At 41.5% G+C, this 12,030-nt stretch overlaps 1 protein-coding gene across 1 annotated transcript in view; it reads left to right on the forward strand.

The window, feature by feature from the left end:
- Positions 1-5,801, forward strand: part of COL4A4 (collagen type IV alpha 4 chain) — a 62,707-nt gene extending 56,906 nt beyond the window's left edge. Inside the window, exons 43-47 of the mRNA XM_035544727.1 lie at positions 98-229; positions 1,615-1,731; positions 2,657-2,845; positions 4,529-4,815; positions 5,538-5,801. Coding sequence (XP_035400620.1) covers positions 98-229; positions 1,615-1,731; positions 2,657-2,845; positions 4,529-4,815; positions 5,538-5,801 — 989 coding nt within the window. The remainder of the gene's footprint in view (positions 1-97; positions 230-1,614; positions 1,732-2,656; positions 2,846-4,528; positions 4,816-5,537) is intronic.
- The last annotated feature ends 6,229 nt before the right edge of the window (positions 5,802-12,030 follow it).

Raw genomic sequence — 12,030 nt, forward strand, 5'->3', positions numbered from 1 at the left:
TAACATGTATGTTTAGTTTTCACACGGGAGGTATTACCCGTTGTTGTTGTTGTTGTTACTATTTTAATCTAATTTACTTTCCTATTATATACAACAGGTGACCCTGGTGAACCAGGAAGAGTAGATGACTCATGCCCTACAATTCCAGGACCTCCCGGGGAAGTGGGACAAAGAGGAGATGATGGCTCTATAGGATTATCAGGGCCAATAGGTCACCCTGGGCCCCAAGGTAAGCTTGTTTTTGAAGTCTTGGATGTCTATTTCAGCCTTTAGACAAGGAATTGCAAAGGGTCGGTGTCTGTTCCTTCTCTGGCTTTTACCCTGTCATCTCTTCCCTTTAAATTAATGGTCCCCAGAAATACACAGTGTGCTGGTTAATGCTGAGGGTGATAGACAATATGGCTAAACCAGGCTACCTGAGCCTGCCAGCATTCTCTTTTCCTAGGCCAGGGAGGGCAAAAGCATCATGCACAGTTCAGAAAAAGAAATTCTTCAGATGGTGTTTTTCCTTTTGCCAACGAATGAAAAGTAATGCTTCAAATGCTCTCCATGGTTTAGTATTAACTGGTAGTTTGGCCCAGACAGGTTATATTTGAAAGATTGGTTAGCATAGCTTTATGAAAGTCCTAAAAAGATACTGAAGGCAGAAGCTGCTATGTCTCTGTTAGAATATGAAAAATTGTAGCAAAAGAAAACTGTCCAAGGATCTCAGAAAGAAGTAATGAAATACTGACAACTGAAAAATTCTTCTGATAGATGAAAACGAGGGTGATGAATCCAAAAGAGTTGTCATCTTCAGAAAAACAGCGTAGCGTATCATCATAGTGTCTTCAGTTCAGACAGTGAAACCCTTCTATCGTTTTAGACATTTCTTACTCGGTGAAGTTTGCTGTGGTGACTATACTAAGTATAACAGTATCTGGCAAGTGTAATTTAGATTGTGTTTAAAGTAGCCAGTGAGCAGAACCATCACTGTCTGTGCACCCTGTATGTGATACTTATTACTGTCATGACCACACTTCATTAGCATTACCTGCTAATGTATATAAATGTTTGGATGTTTGGATATGCAAGGAATATAAAAAGGTGAGGCTATAAAGAACCTAAAATGCCTTTATCCTTTCCCACTGGATATAGTCCAAATCAGCTGTCCCTCTCTGTTTTGTAAATACTTTAATACATGCAGTGCTTCACAGTAAGTTCAGTACATTTAAAGACTTAGTTGAATTGTGTCCTAAAAGATGAAGGCCTGCCATAGGATGTAGCACATTACGTGGTACAGATACTGCAGTTCTGCAGGAGGCTTGTCATTATAATGTTTGTAAATGGCTTGATTTCAGCTGTAAATCACACAAATTCCATAGAGAGAACAAAAAACCTTATCAGCAGTTGCTGTTATTGAACACCCACCTCCAAGCTACTGCTGCATTCACCAGGAGAGTCAGTTGTGAAGAGAATTCCAGCAAAAGGCAGTTCTGCTCCTCTCAGTTCCTTGAGTGTTGTTTCTTGGTGGTGTCGGTTCTGCTGACAGGCCCTTTGCGTGCCTGTGTGTGTTTAGACAATATGTAAGCATTAAATACAGGCATATGAAGTGCATATTTTACACTTATCTAGGAAGAAAAGGTGAAGAAGGGTCCTGTGGCCTGCCAGGTCAAGATGGTTTACCTGGGGCACCTGGACCACCAGGTGACCAAGGGCATGTAGGAGAACAAGGACACACTGGACCACAAGGTAAGAATGGTTGCTTTTTCTTTCCTGTTTACCACCCTGGGATGGGATAAGCAGAAACTTCTTCATTTTGAAAATAACTTCACTGATGTTTTTGGGTAGTGGTGGCTCCAATTCAGAAAGCCTTCAAAGAACTCAGCAAGAGTGGCAACTCAGCAGGAGTTTGATTTCCTGTCAGTGCTATTCCTACAGCTACCTACCTAATCACAGGACTTTTCTGAGGGGAGATGTGCAAGGTGCATAGACTAAGTTCTCCCTGCTCTCTCAATTGGATGCATTCACTTCTAGCCTAAGATATCATGACACTTCTTTCCCCTCTCAGTTCAAGCACTGATTGTGACATTTGTGACTGATACCATGACACAAATATGCCCCTGAAAGAAAATTTCTCTCTGCAGCCATGATCATTCAGAAAAGCAATTAATCACACATCAACTTAAATGCCATATATCAACAGGTATGCAATTCTGAGTCAAGACTAATGGTGCAATTGTCCAAGTAATTAAAATTGTATTGCAGCTGTGGCTGCCATTTAATAATCTATTGATTTAACATGTGAAAAAAGGCATTGACTGTTACTGCAGGGATTCAAATCCAGTCCAAAGTCATCCCTGTGAGTAAGTCTGGGAAATCATTGCCCACCTCAGATCATTTCTTAATGGGTGAATATCCGTGCAGCACAGGACAGAGGCACAACAGAAAAGCCAGCTGTGAAGCATTCAGTGGCAATTTAATTCATTTCTCTCCAATAAGAAAGATAACATGAGTCTACCAGTGTCTTTATTGCCAATGACAACCTCCAAAGTTGTATTAGATTCAGTCAGGACCCCCTTGTTGAAAGCTGAAATACAGTAAAAGATAAATGTTCCCACCATCTACGTGTTCATACAAGCAAATTTATTTTACCTTTTCTCCTGTGTACTCTAAGGTCCACCTGGCCAGACTGGTATCCCAGGACCACCAGGCCCCCAGGTTAGATCTTCAAGTGGATTCTTGCTTGTCCTTCACAGTCAGTCAGACAGAGAACCGCTCTGTCCACAGGGAATGCCAAAGTTATGGACGGGCTATAGTCTGCTGTACCTGGAAGGACAAGAAAAAGCTCACAATCAAGATCTTGGTATGTATTGCAGTATAATTGTAATTGCCCTCTGGTCAAGGTCTAATGTGGTGTGATCTACACAATTAAAGACAAGTCAAATGTAGCACAGTAAGTAATCATCAATCACTTATTTGCTAAAGACTCAAAACTAATTTCCAAAGTCAGCGTTGGTTTGCCTCACACACCATGGCTAGTCATTTGGGGCTGTCTTTGAACTCATTGGAGAGATTCTCTTAGATCAGGAATCTCATTTGGCACTTCAAAATAACTCCCCGGAGGAGCTTGCTCCCCTTTACTGTATAGGCATCTTGGAAAAAATAGCTGCTTAGGTTAGATGGCTGGATGGCAGAAGTAAGCTTTACAAATAAAATTTTGCATCATATACAGCAGAATGATGTGCTTTTGAGTGTAAAAATCCAATTTTTTTCTTTTTTTGGAAAAAGAATTTCTCCCAAAGATAACTCCTCCTGGTGTCTTGGATTATTTCTTCTACGTATACAATTCTGACTACAGTTAACAATCTATAATAAGTGGCCTGGCTTGCAGCCTGAAAAACTCATTGGCTGCAGTTTGCATAGAAGTAATTTCCTAAATTGTCATCTTGTTATGCAAGAGGTAGAGAAATCTACTAGGAGGAAAGATCGATGACCTAATTAGCTTGACAAAAAAAGTTTTCAAAAGAATAAGAAAAAACATTTTTAGTACAGCAGTGTCATTCTGAAATATTTTCACTAGTATGTGTTTGGCATTCCCCAGGATAACCACACTTGGTAATGGAATGCCTTATAACAATAGTGAAAATAAGAGCCAAATAAAAGTCCATGGTCCCTGTGACCAGTGTATTGTTGTTGCAGGCATTTTCCTTATTCAGGTTACTCCAGATCCCATATTATTATTGCTATGGAATATTATCAGTGATAAACAAAATCGACTTCTCTATGTCACTTGTCCTTAAAGATCACTTCAGGATTTGGGAGCATTGCAGAAATAATGCATCGTGCCCAAAGTTCAGGGCAGATCATATATGAAATTATTATTATTGTTAATTAAATAGGTCATTATGAAACTTTTCTTAATTCAATTCTGGAAGAAGAACTTCACTTCTGAAGTACACACAAATCACTTGTCAATTCCCACAGATGTCTGTCTGATGAGGATTTTGCAGGAGTGGCTCTAAAGTCCCTCAGTCCATTTATTTCACTCAGAGTCTGTGAAACCTTTCTGGAATGCAGCAGGAACAGCTGCTGAGATTTCAGCTTAATGCACTGGTAGCAAGGGTTTGTCATACTTTACAAAAAAATTCTATTTATTGGAGTTGGCATGTGGTTTTTCACTGCTTCTAATGAGTTTGTAAATAGATAATCTTTTAAACCAGCCACCACCTCCTGCCTAATTTATTTTTCAGCATTGGCACAGCTAGGATATTTGTTACGATAACTGTTTCCCGTAGTGACAAGCTGCATCATGCTTAAATACTGGATTGTGACACCACTAAACATTATTGGTCAAATTAAGGGACTGATTGGTTAAAAAAAATGCTTACAATATAGCTAACCATTTTTGTAAGGAACCTGGGAGGTTTAAGATACATGAATTAGATAACTCTTGCCAAGGCCTGTAGTTCTGCAGCAACATGGGCCACAAGATTATTTTCAACTTACCTGGAAAGAAGTGCAATAATTTTGTTATTATTATTTTCAGGTCTAGCAGGATCTTGTCTTCCTGTATTTAATACTATGCCCTTCGCTTACTGTAATATCAACCAAGTTTGTTACTATGCCAGCCGAAATGATAAGTCTTACTGGTTGTCAAGTGCTGCTCCTTTACCAATGACGCCACTCTCTGAAGAAGAAATACAACCCTACATAAGCAGATGTGCTGTATGTGAGGCCCCAGCCCAAGCAGTAGCAGTTCACAGCCAAGATCAGTCAATTCCTCCCTGCCCCATGAACTGGAGAAGTCTTTGGATAGGATATTCTTTTTTGATGGTAAGTCTGGGCACATGAGCATATATACACTAAAGTCATAGTTTTAAGCCACGTATTTCTTAACATTGCAAAGATTTTTGCATGCTTGTCATTAATGAACAACGGAACTTTCATGGACAAGGACACTTCTCAGAAAGCGTCAGTAGTGTAGCAATAGGACAAGGGGTAATGGTTTTAAACTAAAAGAAGGCAGATTTAGATTAGGCATTCGGAAGAAATCCTTTACCATGAGGACGGTGAGGCGCTGGCCCAGGCTGCCCAGAGCAGCTGTGGATGCCCCATCTGTGGCAGTGCCCAAGGCCAGGCTGGATCGGATTTGGGCAGCTTTGGTTGGTGGGAGGCATCCCTGCTCGTGGCAGGGGTGTTGGGACAGGGTGGGCTTTAAGGTCCCTTCTAACCCAAACCATTCTGCGGTTCTATGAATTAGAGGTCCAGGCCTTTTCAGCGCTGTCCTCTAGTCGTATTAGAGGCAGTTCAGATTGAACCGCACCATTTAGAATCCACCTGGAATTACTGTTTTCTTCAGCTTGATAAATACCAGGAAAGTAAGGGAGCTGGTTCCAGACTTTTGAGATTAAGATTTTCTCTGGCAAAGGAAGTTTACTCCAACCTAAGATCACCAAAGATAGTGTGATTAAAAGCAATTAAAGCAAAAAGCCAATTTAACATCATTTACCTATTTTTCATGCATAGTTATCAAGTTCTTTCGTTGTTCTTTCCAGCACACTGGATCTGGTGATCAGGGTGGTGGACAGTCCCTTATGTCACCTGGAAGTTGCTTAGAAGACTTCAGATCAGCACCATTCATTGAATGCCAGGGTCAGCGAGGAACTTGTCAGTTTTTTGCTAATGAGTACAGTTTTTGGCTAACAACAGTGATGCCTGAACTGCAGTTTGCATCAGCCCCCTTGTCAGGAACTCTTAAAGAGGGACAAGAGCAGAGGAAAAAAATCAGTAGATGTCAAGTATGCCTGAAGCATGGTTAACAAGTGAAACAAATTAACAGCTACAGCGAGACTGCATAAGGAAAAGCATGCTGAAGAGTTAAGCAGTATTTAATATGTGAATATATTTTTAAGCTGCAGATCTGTTCTTTTTGCTTGAATGGATATCTAGGATGGAAAGATGCATTTCTTGAGTCTCATCCACCCTGTGCACACATCAGCAAATAGTAAAATCCAGTGTAAAGAACTTAATTTAAAAAAAAGGAAAAAAGCTGTATTACACTGGAGTCCAGTACCATAATATTCAGGTAACAAGGTGAACTCGGAAGGCTGAATTAAGTCTGGAATACCGATGAGACGTACATGATTATGCAAAACAGTGGATTTTCTGTTAGAATTGGCATTTAGAACAGAAGGAGTATAGGTATTTATATGGCATAGTATAAATAATTATCCCTTAAAAGATGTATAAATACAGATGTGCAAACACATAAGTGTCTTAAAGCCCTATAGCTGAATCTCCCAAGTTAAAGAAGCTTGCACAAGCTTTTTCTGAGGGAAGGGGAAAAAGTAATTGTTAAAATACATTCTTAACGCATAATAAAAACAATGAAGATCAAAGCCTCACTGTTGCAGTATTGAACAAAACTGTGAAAGAACTGTTAATTGAGCTTTCATAAGCAACAAAGTTGCAAATCCGTTTGACAGCAGATTACGTAAGAAAATAAAATTAGCTGAGATAATGAAGCCTTAAAAAGCAATATTTATATTTGCGATTAATTTCTAAGAGCAGTCACATTAAATTAAGCTCCAATCCAAGAAGCTGAAGAAAACAAAGCAGTTTCTAATACTAATTGAAAGGAAATTTCAGTGTGATGATAAAATGAGTGAACTCGTGTGATGAATATAAGTTTTTGGACAGTTGTCTAAACCCAAAGATAATCAATTTTTTGCCTTTTTTTTTTGCCTTTTTTTGGTAAATATACCACTGAAAAAACTTGTCACCTTTCAGAGTCTTATGGAATCATAGCTCTAAATGTTCTTTATTATTGAAAGCAGTGACTGTTAGAAATTCTGTAAGTTAAAGCACTGATCACCTTTTGAGATAAATAAATTCCTCTATACCTCCTTGATTATAAAACCTTGATTATAAAACCAGAAAAATGCACATTTAAATTACAGTGAAACTACTGAAAACTCACTGATTAAAGACTGAAAATTCACTTAGTGCAGAAGGGCCACAAATGCTCCTGTTATCATTTAAACAAACCTTTTTAAACAAAAAAACTAGGATGGAATAAAATGCTTTTCCAGTACTTTTCATTTCACTGTGTTTATTAAGAGAACACAAGCAGAAGGATTTTCAAACAGATTAAGATGCACATCCAAAAGTCCTTATTCCAGGAAAACTCCCTCTGAAGCCATCACAATCAGCTGATCAGCCAGCTTCAACTTTGGATACACAAACTCAGAAAGTGGGAAAAACAGACATTCCTGTCGCAGCCAGACGAAAATAAACCAGAGTAATTCAATTCAAGTGTAAACACATCAGGCTGCAATTCCTTTCCAACAAATCCACCCAAACCTCGTTGATCTGCTGTGCTGCTGTGGTGGTCAACTCTCCTGCTCTTTCACCTGGGAAAGGGTGAAGAGCCTTCTTGGGACACATTCCTGTATCCACCTGGCTAGAGAAACATTGCCCTTTGGGGTCCTGGCTGCCCACTGGCACAGGGCACACCTCTCAGTTCACAGCTCAGTGATCATAGCTGCATGCTCTTCCTTTCAAATCTGGCACGTCACTTTTATTTTTTGAGGGACCAATCTGCAATAGAATTTGATCCCCTCCTGCTTCAGACAGCATTCCACAGACACAAGACCAGCTTTCTGGTTTAGAAGTGAAAACCAAGGCTGTGACTCTCCAAGGTGCTGAGAAACTTCAGAGCTTATTCCTGAGAAGAAAGCAGCACGTGAAGGGTAGCTCTGTGTCCTAGTCACCTACCCCATAAGGCGCGCAAACTGGATTTCCAAAGAGGTCACCTCTAAAACCACACTGAGCTAGTGGCTTCAGCATACATTTGGTAGCAGCTGAATATCCCATTTTCCTCAGGTGATATCCTTTTTTTTCCATGGATAAAGAGAATTCCACATTTATATCTCAGGAGATTTTCCTGGCAGTACTCACCACCTTCTCTGTTACTCATTTGCAGCCCCTTTTCAGGTCAGAGGGGCTGGAAAAGGGCACTTGTTTTTCTAGAAGTATTTACAGTGTGGTTTATGGCACTAACTGCATTTAGGTAAATAACGAAGAAATTCTTACATGCTACATTATTGAAAGTTGTGTTAATAAGATAAAGGCATAAAATGGAATGAAATTGGATTGGCTGGAGTTGTATGTAGTTCCAACTTGAAGTAGTACAAAGAAAAGTCTTAAAAACATCTGCAAGAATCAAAGACCCAATAATCTTGAACCATAGAATCATTTCGGTTGGGAAAGACCCTGAAGATAATGAAATCCAGCCATCAACCTACCACAGCCAAGTCCACCACTAACCCATGGCTGTAAGCACAATATCCACGTCTCTTAAATACCTCTGGGGATGACAACTCCACCACATTGTTGGGCAGCCTGTTCCAATGCCTAACCACCCTTTCCATTAACAAATTCTTCCCGATATCAAATCTCAACTTCCCCTTGCTGTTTCCTAGTGTTCTATCACTTGTCACCCAAGAAGAGAGACCAACACCCTTCTTGCTGCAACTTATTCCAGGTGTAGAGTGATGATGTCTCCCCTCAGTCTCCTCTTCTCCAATGAGAACGTGACAATTCCCTCGCAGGTCCTCTCTGAATGCGTTGCAGCAACTCAGCGCCCTCCCCTAGTCAGGGCCCACAGCCGAATGCAGGACTCGAGGTGCAGCCTCACCAGTGCCGAGCCCAGAGGGACGCCACCTCCCTCAGCCCGCTGCCACACTGCTTCTGGTACCAGCCAAGATGCCACTGGCCTTCTTGGCCACCTGGGCACACCGCTGGCTCGTGTTTACCTGGCTGTCAGCCAGCACCCCAGGCCCTTTTCTTCCAGGTAACTTTCCAGCCCCTCTTTGCCAAGCCTACACCACTGCAAGGGGTTGTTACGGCCCAAGCATGGTGCCTGGCACCTAAATAAGCCATCTCTCTGCCATCTTGTTCATGTTAGATTTTAAACATGATGTAAAACAATTAAGTTTTTCTATGATTTTGATGCAGTTTTTGCACATGGTAGTTAGTGTTACTATTTTCTACAGAAGCACACTATATCAGAGATGTATTTCAAGCTACTACCGACACCTTAGAATATCCAATAGCTGCCTAAGCTCCTGTGTCGTGCTTAGCTAAGGCATTTGTCAAATGTGATACTAATTCAAAATGAAGTTGCAAATAAATTGCTTAATATTATAAAGCAAATAAGACAGACCAAATTATAAAGCAGCATGTACTCCTGCAATCATTTGTCCAGTGACTGTACACAGAAAATAATTAGGTAAATTAGTCATGTGGGATCTAATTATAAAATTATATGTAAAAGTGTATAGCTGAAACTATTCTTAAGAGTTAAAACACTTCTAAGGGAACACCCTTGTTCTAGTCCTTATAATCCAAATAATCCTCACGGTTGCATTCAAGTGCTTTGGATCTTGCGTAGGCCCCATAGAGAAGCAAATATTTTCCTACAGAGCACACCGATCATTAATAGCACCACAGAAAGTGATGCTGGCAGTGCTCTGAGCTCACTGGCATTACAGCCATTCAGGATGACCCACCCTGGAATTAAGCCATTCACAACCCTTGAGAGACCAGGAGAGTTTTCCTTCCTGTTGCCCTAGCAAACCACCACCCATTTGCCCACGCAGCAGAGAAGGACCTGTTAACATGTGGCCATTTTTGCTTCATTTGCTGTTTTTCACTAGAAAGGGAAAGAAATGCACAGGCCTAGTACTGAAGATGTCTTTTCAAGTGAATTTCTTCTTTTGGTGTACAGAAAGCATGCAGGCATGGGGAAACTAAAGCAAAACTGAAATCAGCTATCACTCGTTTTATCGCAATTGTGCTATATCGTAAAAATTATATTCTTTGAAGTATACTTTAAATGCATTCCATAAAGTAAAGTCTCTGTAGTGAAAGCCCAGAATTGACATGCCAAAACCAGGTATCAGAATGAGATAACAAAAGATACTTGAACTCCACACAGAGCCTACCTGAGGCCGTTACCTCCCCGAGCAGACCCCAACTTGCAGCTTCCTGCTAAGTGCAGCTCCACGGGCCTGACCAAGCTCCCCGATCGTCAGGTGCACTAGTGTCAGGAGCACCTCGATGCCTGTGGGAGCTGATCACAGACACACACAGACACACTGCCCACGTGGGACGGGAGAAAACAGGAGGAAAAGGAGTTAGAAAATTCATGGATCCCAGTAAAGACAGGGAAATCACTTGGTGAGTACTGTTGCCGGGTAAACAGACTCAGCTTGGGCAGTGTAAATAATTTATCATGAATCAGCTTAAAAATTTAATTACTGATTTGTGTATCGGGAAACAAGATGGCAAAGTTTGGAACACCTTTCCTCCCATTTTCCCAGGCCTAACATAATTCCAGACTTCTCTCCTGCATCCCTGTTAGTGCTGCAGGTGGCATTCGGGCCTGTCAGTGAGGCAACGGGCGCCACAAAGTGCGCGGGCTCCTGGCACACAGGTGGCAGTTCCTCTCCGCTGCTTCTCCTCGCTCTTCTCCTGTGCTCTGACACTGCATCTCCATGGGCTGTGGTCCTCTGGCATTGTACCTGCTCTGGCATGGGTTCCTCTGCAGACCAGTCTCTTCTGGGGCGCCTGTGCTTGGTGTGGGTGCTCTGCAGGCTGCAGAGCCTGCTTTTCAGGGCTGTGCCCCATGGAGCGCCGCCTCCTCTTCCTCTGACCTTGGCGTTCTCTCTGCTGGTTTTCACTTCTACTCCCTCCTCCTCAAGTTAACAGATATCTATAGACAGATATCTGACAAGTTACAGATATCTATATTGCTAGAAAGCTTTCTGAGCCCTTTGATTTTATTCCTTTGACCAGGCAAAAGTACAATGCTGAAATCTTCAGAAAAATAAGGGACGTGGAAAACAAAAAGTCAGATGAAAGATGGCACAAGGAATAGGGAACAGGCTTCCTGTACCTGATTTTATTTTAAAAAATGCCTTCAAGTGCTTTTTCCATTTGGAACAGGATTTCATTTGGACTGTGCTGTCCCCCAGTGCTGGGAGGATAAAAACTAGATGCATGTTTATGTGAAGTCCCATTGAATTCCGTAGTTTAACTATGGATGTGTGGAAGTGCCAATGAGGTTATCTTTACAGAACCTGCTCTTGGGGACAAGGCTGATGTGGGCCTGGGTCAGCAGGGCCAGCAGCGCAGCTGTTCTCCCTCCTGAAAAGCTCACTGAGAGTTTACTGGCACATGGCCGTGGCAGCAGATAAAGCTTTGTCAGCCTACCAGTTGAGAGGGAATAGGAGCAACAGCAGTCTGTCTATTCCTAGATCAGAAAAATGTTTAAAGACTCATTCCCAGAACTGCACTATCATATGCAACAAATTCAGGCAGAACTGTTCCAGGAATTCTTCCAGAGTAAACTCTTAACCAAAACAACTCTTTCCTACATTGGCTCATTCGTAAGCACCAGTGCAATAGTCAAAAAAAAAAAATGCAAGTCTTCTAGTCTACGTGGGTTTTGCCTGTGTTTGGGGTAAATTTAAAAAACATGAGTGGTGCAAGTTGATGGGTATGTCTCTTACCTGTCAACCCAAGTCTTGTTTCCTTTGTTAAAAAGATGTCCCTAAAGCTTCAAAGTACACTATTAATTGAGGAAAAACTGATTCTGATCTGATTTCATGCCAATTCTTCCCAACATAGAGCTGAAGATAGCCAGTTTACAATGACCATGAGAGCCCTCTAGCACGGCACGAGACCACATTCACCCTCACCAATTCTTTAAGCATCGCCAAGATCCAAACTCAGGAAACAAACCGCATCCATCTGGGGAACTCTCTGGTGTTCCAGACAGACTGCTGAAAATGACATCACTTTACAGACTGAAGCCTGGCCTTGTAAGGTCTAACGCAAACAATCCCTAAATAACCTTTAATTGAATTCAGTCTGCCATACTTAGAGAAGGGCTGCAAATGAGGACTTATGTTCCAATGCCCTACATGCCCTCTGGAATCAACTGTCTGGGCAAGAAAGAAAAAAGCATTCAAGACCACAGGG

Source organism: Cygnus atratus, chromosome 9, assembly GCF_013377495.2.
Source record: "Cygnus atratus isolate AKBS03 ecotype Queensland, Australia chromosome 9, CAtr_DNAZoo_HiC_assembly, whole genome shotgun sequence".
In the NCBI taxonomy this organism is placed as follows: domain Eukaryota; kingdom Metazoa; phylum Chordata; class Aves; order Anseriformes; family Anatidae; genus Cygnus; species Cygnus atratus.